This window comes from Balearica regulorum, chromosome 6, assembly GCF_011004875.1.
Source record: "Balearica regulorum gibbericeps isolate bBalReg1 chromosome 6, bBalReg1.pri, whole genome shotgun sequence".
NCBI lineage: Eukaryota > Metazoa > Chordata > Aves > Gruiformes > Gruidae > Balearica > Balearica regulorum.
Window position 1 is genome coordinate 32,830,937 of NC_046189.1, and position 10,246 is coordinate 32,841,182.

A 10,246-nucleotide genomic window follows, 5' to 3' on the forward strand; every position below is an offset into this window, starting at 1 on the left:
ATAGGTGATGTTGCTCAGATCCTGCCTTTTGTTAAGGACAGTTTTGTTTCTCTCTAAACCTACTTTAGGTCCAGTCGAAGACCTGCTCTGGGTACGGGGAGCTCCCAAACAGCCCTGAGCTCCTGTATCATTTCCTCCATCGCCCCGGCTGCCGGGGCCAGGTAGCAGCTGCTGCTCCCATACTGTTCCTGATGGTTTCTCGGGCACGTGAGCAGCCACGTACGTTTGGATCAGGCATCTTCAGCACCAGCTTCAGGCAGTGTGTGAGGTTTCTCTGGTCCCACAGAATTTATCTAAGCTTTGATAAACTCACTTCAGGGTGTGACCCTGCTCTGGGAGAAGGCAAGGGCAAAAGCCCCACCGGCTCAAAAGTGAGAAGCAAGGTTCAGTCACTCTGATCTTTTCCAGAAAACATAGGTTGAGTTCTCCTGAGTTTGCTGAACAGCACCTGTTTGGGGGATGCAAAGGCTTTATTTGGCTTTCACTGATTCTCTCCACACCTTTTGGTATTTCTGCAAGCAGCAGCCTGAAGGCAGGTCTGGGGTTTGTGAACCGCTCTCATGTAAACAGCTAAACGTATTTGCTGAAGCACCCCCTTGAAAAGAGAGAGCCAGCAGATTTTGTCTTCCATGTACAGCAAGCAGATATGGTAAAGTACAAATAGCAGCAGTTCACAGTGATCAATACATACAATAAAGCCTATCCAACCGCAATGTCTGTTTGGATTGTACGCAAACTTCTCTTGTACAGGAGCTGTAATACATACTATGTCAGTACAAGGGGGCTGATTCTGGCTGTATGGACCGAATTTGATGTATTGCTACAGCAGCACAAGCTTCTGTGGGCTATTGCAACTCTGCCTTACAGACAGTAAGACTAGAGCCAGCTCCTGACCTTGTTCTATGTAATAAAATGCTTTTTCTTCTGTGCAGGACCCCATGTACCCACTGGGTCCATCAAGTGGGAGTAAATTCAGCATTGTGCTGTTAAGACACTGTTGGGAATCCCAGCTTAGGTCAAGAAGAAGTGCACAGTATTTGTGGGGAATGATGGCAGTTAATACAATAAGCCTAACCATTTCTAAACTTTTCCCCTCATTAAGCAAAAATAATCAGTATCATTATCTTTTATATTTTGTGAATGGAAATAATATTATACGCATTCTGAACATTAACAGATTCAAATTTGCTTTCAACAAGAAATGTGATCATTTTAGCATAAGGACTATATTTATTATGTTTTACTAGCTGTTGAATACAGGGAGTTCCAGATAGTTAATTCTAGCAATGAGAAATATCTGTGAGTCTTGTGGTGTGAGAAAGGCAATGAATGAAGCACTTTGGAAGATCAGAGGGTAATGTTATCCATAACTTCCATCAATCATGACAAAAGATAGTAAAACAAAGCTACTCACTGGGATGAGTGAAGGTACTGACCCAAGGTATGTGCCTTTACTCACAGTAATCTTGATTTCAGCTTCTTAAAAGTATTTTACTATGGCTCAAGAAGTCCTTAAGCCATGGATTGCTGAAGGTCACGAGAAAATACCAGGGAAGTGTCACCATAGACTTACTTTGATCTTGACATTTTTGCTAAATAAGATGTCTGAGCTGGTTCGGCTCTTCTTACATTTTCAAGTTAAGGGCCAAATCCAAAAAGGAACTGAAAGAAGGGATTAAGGCAGAATTTAAGCACCTAAATTTGAAATAAAAATGTTCCCTCAGCTCCTGTCCAACCCTAGAGGCATGTAACTGGGGAGATACCTACTTTCAACTGCCAAGAACCTCAAATGTACAGTGGTCAACTTGCACATGTGCCCAGAACCCCCGCCACCTCAGTGGGTCCTGCCTGGGTTACAGATTTGATCAGGGGATGGTCCAGCTCTTGTTGACTGTGGAGAAAACCACATGCTTCAGTTATGAGCTAAGGTTGTGCTGAGGAGCTCAGAAAGGGGAAAAAACCCCAAATCTTCTGAGAGAAAAGTGACACAGTGCAGAGGACTCTTTAGCTCAGCACTCGGGATGGCCCTTCAGTAAGGGGAATTGTGCATGCCAGAGCCACTCGCTCTCTTTCTCATTGCATTTGTACCTCACCTTCCTGGCTGGAATTCACAAACAGCTCTTGGAGGAAGAGTGAAACTCCAGATCAGGTAGGTGCCCTCACCACTAAACTAAAAATTATACTCACCTTTGGTCTTCCTCTCCTTCTAGCTCAATGAATCTTTAATTCTTTTTATGCAAAGAGGAGCAGATTCATCGTAAGAGCGTGTGGTGCTCTCCTCCCTGCTCTCTCATCTCCCCAGGGCAGCTTGCACCCTGGAGGATTGCGGCAGCCTCCCAGGGAACACAGGTTGGGATTTCTCAGGCAGCAAATCGAGCTGAACCCAGAGCTCCTCCTTGTCACCCTGCTGACAACCTCCCTGTGAAATACAGATGGCCAGCTGCAGCCTTGAGGAGTGTCCTGTCCCTCCTGGATGGACAAATTCTGACCACACTGTGGAAGGTGGCCCAGCCCTGGGGGCAGGTGTGGTTTGAAAGCTCAGCCCTGAGCTCCTTCAGTCATCGGCTTGCTTGCTTTGTGTCTCCCAGGAGGGAGTCCTAACCAGCCCATGGAATTATTCATCCTTTCTCTGCCCCTGTGAATATTTCACTATTTTCACAGCAGAATAAATCCTAGAGAACAAGCTGAAGAAGGTCCAACTCACAACACCCTGCATCTGGAAGGCTGAGACTATTCTCCTGGAAGACTGGAAAGATAGTTTTAAAAACCTGCTCCATATCTGGTAAAGGATAAAAAACTGGAACAGGTCTGCAACATACCAGGTTGGTGTCCTCACCACTACCTTGTATGCACTGGCAAGGGCATGTGATAGTACTGAGAGGCTTGATCCAGCAGACACTCTCTGGAAATGCCTGCGGGAGATGGATGGATCTGATGGAGCAGAAACATCTTTTGAGAGTTACTAGCATCCTGAGCTAGATGGCTGTGGCTTGAAGCAGAAATTAAGGAGGAGGTAACTGATGGAAATTCATATGCTCCTGGAATTTTGGGGCTTCAGTGTGATGTGTCTAGGTTCTTGACTGTCTAAATTTGGGAACTGTGCCTGGCCTGTCAAATGCTTCCTGAATCCTTACACTACATCTGAAAATAAAGTTTCGAGTTAGATCCACACAAGCTTATAGTTGCTTAACTATTGCTTTGGCCAACAACAGCAATGACTAAAGCTCCTGCTTGGCCATCACTGAATGCTGAGGTCCAGGCACCTTTCGTGTTTCACCAGGGATGCTCTGCAGGTGCCTATCTCTCTCTCTCTCTCTGGGCTCACCCAGAGACACTTTGCCAGCCCTGAGTAACCTGCAATGGAGCACCAACCTGACTCGCTTTTTGAAAGAGGTGAAGTGCCTAACTCTGAGGAGCTTTGGTACTTGTAACCTCAAATGAAGCAAGGCACCTGCTTGCAGGGCAGGTGGTACTTCAGACACTGCCTGATTAGCTGATTTGGTAATTTCCTGCTCCTTGTACTGCTGTGGTACATCCCACCACATACAGCAAGCAGGCACCTAACAGCCTGTATCAAAATTGTAAGCTGAGTGTTGCCACGTACCTTTTTGCAACTATTCCTAAATACTTGCTAGCGTAGGATCAATGGGTGGTACCAGCTGCGTCATCGATCATGGTGCTACTTCTCGGGGCACAAGATGCATTACATCAGTCAGCCCATAACTGCAGGTCTCCAGAAATGTAGATCCTACTGGAGTTATACATTAAAGTCACACTGTGTTTACCTTAAAGCAATCTGATGGAGGGATTAACTAGGTGATCAGTCCATCTCACCGAATGACGGAGGAGTAATTAAATTATTCCCAAATGAAACTGCTAGAATTTGACACCTAGCCTAACTGCGGCTATCTCTGTAATCTCCTCTGCCTGCTTGTTCAAGTGCTCAACTGTCCTTATTAAGAACTGTGCCAATTTTGTCCTGCTAAAAGTTAGAAGACGTTTCTTCGTCTGTCCTTGTTGATCCATGGGAATAACAGACCCCATCACATAAAATTATTCTGGCTTTGAAGAAAGGGCTGGTGAGCCTCCATTCGAAATATAGTTCCCAGTACTGGTCACCTCATTATAAAAGTGAGTTAATGCAAATAGGGAAGTTGCAACAGAGCCCAAACGATACAAGAACTTAATTATTCAGAAAAGGGCTAGAAAAGCTACAGTGTGGCTGCTGCCTTCGGAAAACAGGAGATTAAAAAAAGCCAGGTTAGGGGGGTTTGCAGAGCTCTGGGGGAATAACAAGGATTCATGTACATGGGGAGAGCCGAGCCAGCGACAAATACCAGAACAAAAGGGAAATTAACAAAAGCTTAAGTAGGGATGATCGGCAAAGCAGTGTAATTTATTTGTGAATTTATTTGTATGTAGCACAGTTAATATATGGAAAATTATACTAGGGCTGTAACAGAAACAACTATTAGAAATCATTTTACAAGGCTTTGGACAAGTGTGGGGGCTTATAATAATACTGTGGGATGCAACTAGTAATTCAGAGGAGAGGAAAAGGACTTACATCTTTGTCACAATCTCATCTCTTAAAACATTTAGCTGCATTGTGCTAAGTAATAGACATGGTTACTCTAATACGGCTATCCATACAATTCTCAGGGAAAGGTTTTCATTTACAAGATTAATTTCCCTTCCAGCTTCAAGTACATCGATGTGGGGAAAAAAAATAAAATCAGAGGGACTTGGAGGGGCAGGGCCGACTCCTGATCTCAGCAGCAGCACAGCAAATCCCGAATAACTCCAGGAAAAAACGCTGGATGCACACAGGGATGTAACTGAGATGAGATCTCGTCCAGAAGCGCGTGCATTCCAGATGGGAAAGCCTTGATGTCCCCTTCTTAAATTTCAAGGAAAGCTACCAAAAGAGTCCCAAGCCCTTTTAGGGCATTTCTGCGGTTCTTGGAAGAAGCCTCTATGTTACTATTTGCATATGATGCCTCCAGGCCATCAGCTTCAACAAGCGTTGGATCAGGCTGAGCGGCTCGCTTCCTTCGACCTGCAGCTTTGCCTGTTTTAAGACAAACCAGAGTGCCTTCAACCCCGGTGAACCCGCTGGAAATTCACCCTTCTTATGCACCAAGGAAGCGGGGGACCCAGAAGTGTTGCCCTTAGGAAATGTCGCTGTACTGCTCTCTTAATAGGGGCTGGTGCTTAACCCACCGCTATGAGATGTGTGGGTAAGATCACAACTTGCTCACAAGACGGGAGATCCCTGTAGGCAGTTAACGATGCAAGAGCTCCCGCTGTACTACCACCATTTACTCAGAAAATCAAAGGCAATTAATCACAATTTCTCGACTGAGGAAAAAAAAAAAAAAACCCACTTGATTTGGACCCATCATTTCACAGGGAAACCCACAAAAACTGTGCTGTAACCCAACCTGCTAAAGGTATTTCTTCCCAGGGCTCCCCTTCTACCTGGCAAGCCCTGCCTGGGTTCGGGAAATCGGGACGGGTGTAACGAACTTTAATTACACTTGGATGTCTTGCGGGGCAGGATCCTGCCGCGATGTTGTCTTTCGGCCGCCGAGGCTGGACGGGAGCAGGCTGAGGGAGCCAAGGGGGACACGCCGGGGTAAATCGCTGCCTGCACGGAGCTTTCCCCTCCCGCAGAAGGCGGTGCGGCTCGGCGGCAGGGAGCTCACCCCGGCAGGAACGGGGGCTCCGGCCGCGGCCCGGGCAGTCGCGCAGGGGCCGTCCGGCCGCGGGCAGGGAGGGACGGAGGGACGAAGGGACGGAGGGATGGAGGGATGGAGGGAGGAAGAAGTTTCGGGCGGCAGGTGAATGCGATGCGTCCCCGACCGTCCCGGTTTCTGTGGGGCGCAGTTTGGGCGGTACCCGCAGGGACTCTGCCGGTGCCGGTGGGGCGGGGGGGGTCCCCCCCACACCAGTACCAGCCGTCGGGGGGCCGGAAACCCCGACAGTGTGCGGGACGCCCCGCCGCCTCTCCCCTCCCCTCCGCCCGCCCCGCCCGGGGGGCCGCACCGCCGCCGGCGCTCCTTGCAGCGGGCGGGCGGGCCGGTGGCGGCAGACGGGCACAGCGAGGGCCGCAGCGGCGGCGGAGCCCCGAGGCCCCCCAGGAGGCTCCGCCCCGGCCCCCCGCGCCCAGCGCCGCAGGTGGGTCCGCCCGCCCCGCCCCGCTCGGCTCCGCGCCCCCCCACGTCGGGGCGGTGACGGGAGCGGTCGAGCCCGTCCCCGTCCGTGTCCCCCCCCCCCCCCGCCGCGGGGGCGAGGGACAGAGCCGGGCGCCCGTTCGGCGCGGCGACGCCCCCGCACCGGCCCAGCCCCGCCGGGCGGACGGGGCGCCGCGTCCCCTCGGAGCGGAGCGGGGCGGCGGCAGCGGCGGCTGCTGCTCTCGGCGACGGCATGGCGGGGCGAGCGGCCGGCAGGCGGGCGGGCTGAGGCGGGGGCCGGGCGGGGAGGCGCCGGCGGCGGGGGGCTCACCGCCTTTTCTTGCCGTCCCCCGCAGGGAGCGGCCGGCCCCCCGCGCCACCATTGCCTCGCACGGCAAGGAGGACCTGCTCGCCATCGCCGCCCGGCTCTGGCAGCGGAGGAGGCGGCTACTGGCCGCCGCCGGGCTCGCCCTGGCCATGACCGTCGCCCTGCTCGTCGCCGTGCCCCTGCTGCTGCTGCAGGCGCCCGCCGAGAGCGGCGCCCACTACGAGATGATGGGCACCTGCCGCATGATCTGCGACCCGTACAGCGGCGGGCGGCCGCCCGGCCCCGGCAGCACCGCCGCCGTGGAGGCCCTGCAGGACCTGGGCGCCAACCCCCCGCCGCCCTTCGTCCAGGGACCCAAGGGGGAGCCGGGCCGGCCGGGCAAGCCGGGCCCCCGCGGACCCCCCGGAGAGCCGGGTCCGCCGGGTCCGCGGGGCCCGCCGGGGGAGCGGGGCGATGCGGGGAAGCCGGGGCTGCCCGGGCTGGCGCTGGCGGGCGCGGGCGGCGGCGGGAGCGGCGGCGGAGCGGCGGCGGGCGGCGAGGCGGCGGGCGGGCTGAGCGCTGCCTTCAGCGGGCCGCGCATCGCCTTCTACGTGGGGCTCAAGAGCCCCCACGAAGGCTACGAGGTCCTCAAGTTCGACGACGTGGTGACCAACCTGGGCAACCACTACGACCCGGCCAGCGGCAAGTTCACCTGCCAGGTGCGCGGCATCTACTTCTTCACCTACCACATCCTCATGCGCGGCGGCGACGGCACCAGCATGTGGGCCGACCTCTGCAAGAACGGGCAGGTGGGTCCCCGCCGCTCCCCCGCTCGTCCTCCCCTCCCCGGGTCCCCCCGCTCCCGGCCCCGGCACCGCCCGGGGAAAGAGGCAGCGGGAGCATCCTCCCCGCCGTCGGGGCGGGCGTGCACGGCGGGGAGCAGCTTTAGAGCCGTGACAAACTCCAAACTCCCGGCTTGCAAACTTTCCTGCCGGGCTGGGGGGAAGGAGAAGCGAGGAGGGGGGCGGGAGGGCGGGAAGCAGGGCGCGGGGGCAGTGGAGGGGCTGGGGAAGAGGGGCTCGGGGCGCTGGGGGGGGGGGGGGGGCTGGGGAATTGGGGCTCGGGGAGCTGATGTACCCCGCGGCTGTGTTGGCAGGTGCGGGCCAGTGCCATCGCCCAAGACGCGGACCAGAACTACGACTACGCCAGCAACAGCGTGGTGCTGCATCTGGACTCCGGCGACGAGGTGTACGTTAAGCTGGACGGAGGCAAAGCACACGGAGGCAACAACAATAAGTACAGCACTTTCTCTGGCTTTCTTTTATACCCCGATTAACACAAAACAGGTGACGTGACACAACTGGCCCGGCCACCGATGCGTGCGGGGCTGGTTGGCGTTTCTGTACCCCATCGTGCCGCTGTTCCTGCTGGTCTCCACTGTCTCCACAGGTCACTTTAGCTTCATTATCAGTTTGTATGGGTTTTTGGTTTGGTGTTTTTTTTTTTTTACCCCTGTGGAAACGAAATAGAAGCAAAACAAAGCAATCCCCTTCCTTACTCTTCCCCATTTGCTCTGAAACCCCCCCTCTCCCTTTGTCAGCCTCGGTGTTTTGTGTGTCACACGAGGAACTCCGCAGCTTGAAACTCTCCAGTGGTTCCCGGGGCGTGTAAGAGAGCCCTGAGTTTGGACTGTGCCGCACACGGAATTTGAACCGGTCACTTTTTTTTGGTCAATGAATATTAATTATGATGATGAATTTTCAGATTGACTATTCACGAAGTGGGACTGGACCATAACTGGTTTTTCCTCTGCTGCTTTGTTTGTATGGGGTCAAGTGTAAACTCTTCTTTTCTGTGCAATGCAATGCTCGTGTGAATGATGGTGTCATTAACGTCAAACTGTTCCTGTCTGCAAAAGAATTCAGTCGTTGACCACACTCACCAAAACATCACATTAAATTATGTTTTTAGACAATGCCTTCTTGCTGTCTGTCTCTTCCAGTGCTGCAAAGGAGCGCTGTGGTGGTGCCACGGGAGGGTGGGAGGTAAAGGGAAGGGGTCACTTCAGTCCTTTCGGTTTGCAGCAACATTTACAGTTAGCGTGGGGCACCTCGGCTGGGTCTTGCTTATGGGTCAAGGGGGCTGGGAAGAAGCAGAGGGAGAGGAAAAAAAGTTTTGTAAAAAAGCGGCACACAGTCATCGAGAGGTGAAAGTGGGGGTGCGGAGTGGATCTCCTCAACAGATTTACTGGGTCTGAGCCTGATCCAGAGGTTAGTGAAGTACAAGAAAAGCAGTTTAATCAGCGATTATGGAAAGCCATGTTTCTATAACACGCTTGACAAACGTAAGAAGGCAGCGGGGGAGAGAGTTTCTTTAAAGCCTTGCGCTGTGCAGTGTGTGTATGGGTTGGAAACCACACCTGACCGTCCGTGAGCCTGTACAATCCCCAGGATGGGCTGGGAGAGAAAGCTCACTGAAGACTGACAGATTCAGATCATTTGGAAAGGTTTTCTCCTGCTGGTCCTCGGTAAATCCCAGCCACTCTGTGTCCTTTTAAAAGCGCAGGGGTGTGTAACTAGCGCGTGCGGTTCTGAGCCTTTGGTGGAGGGTGCATCTGTTATCATCACTCCAGTAGGTAACCTCCTCAGTTTGGCTAAATTGGGGTTGCTTTGCTGAAGCTAAAAAGGAGCTAAAAGATTTACAAAAGCTCTTACTTTCATTTTATTGTCTTGTCATTTCATTTTTCCCTCCTGAAAGTCTTACCTCCCTATCAGCTTCCTGCCCTTTGCAGCGTTAGTGCAGTTTCACAGGTACGAGAGACAGGAGCCGGACTGCAACTGCTTTGCCGAGGCTGGAGCTTCGCCCCTGCCCTGACTTTGCAGGAGGAAAGGGAGCCACAGCCGGGGTGAACTTCTTCCAGCCCCACTTTGGGGTAGCCTAGTTATGACCAAGTTCTTACAGTCTCTTCTGTCTCCTACGTCATCCCTGGTGGGTATTGGCTTCTTGTTGGCTGAAAGAAGGGGTCAGAGAGAAAGCAGTTCCTCCCTTCATCCTGTCCTCAAACATCCCCCGGCTGAGGGAAGCAGAGTTCATAACCAGGTACATGTGTTAGACACTTATCAATCTCTAATGTCTTGTCGATTTGTACTATTTAGAATATGATTAAAACCGGTGTCTGAGACCCAAATGAAGTATAATTGCTATGGATCCTCAATTCCCCCTGGATCCGTAATCCTTTTTGACTATGCCTCCCCTCCCCTCCGATGAAATGGAGCTTAGACACAAAGTCCTCGGTTTAAATTTCAAAAAATTAAAATTGACATGCAGCAGCATTAGCAGGAGCCAGGAGGAATTCTAAGGAGGTGCCTGAGCTCTGCTTTATCCTTTGCATTAAGAAGCAATTTGTACTTCTAACAAAGACCCAACTGTTCCCCCTTGGCAAAAGGGCAATGAAGATGCCTTGCAAGGGAATTGCTGTTCACAATACTTAAACAAATTTGAATCTTAGATTTTTAAATCTGTATTCCCTGGTGGAGCCTGCTCCTCGCAATTCAAATGCAGGGCTGGTGGTGTGTGCCTGCCAAGGTGTCAGTAGCTAAGCGGATGATGGATTGATGAGGCAATGGGAAGACACAGGCTCGCAGTGGCGGTTTGCCCCGACAGTGATCTATGTATCTGCACATTATCAATGTCATGAGGAGGCTTGAACCACCCTCGCTAGATGTCTCATTTTCCACTTATCTCTTATGTACTAATTATCAGG

The 10,246-nt window shown here is 52.5% G+C and overlaps 1 protein-coding gene across 1 annotated transcript; it reads left to right on the forward strand.

Annotated features, from left to right (window-relative positions):
- Positions 1 to 6,109: 6,109 nt before the first annotated feature.
- Positions 6,110 to 8,428, forward strand: C1QL2 (complement C1q like 2). Its single transcript, XM_075755771.1, has 3 exons — positions 6,110 to 6,180; positions 6,533 to 7,292; positions 7,640 to 8,428. Exons 2-3 carry the CDS (start codon positions 6,654 to 6,656, stop codon positions 7,817 to 7,819), a joined length of 819 nt encoding a protein of 272 aa, XP_075611886.1. The 5' UTR covers positions 6,110 to 6,180; positions 6,533 to 6,653; the 3' UTR covers positions 7,820 to 8,428.
- The last annotated feature ends 1,818 nt before the right edge of the window (positions 8,429 to 10,246 follow it).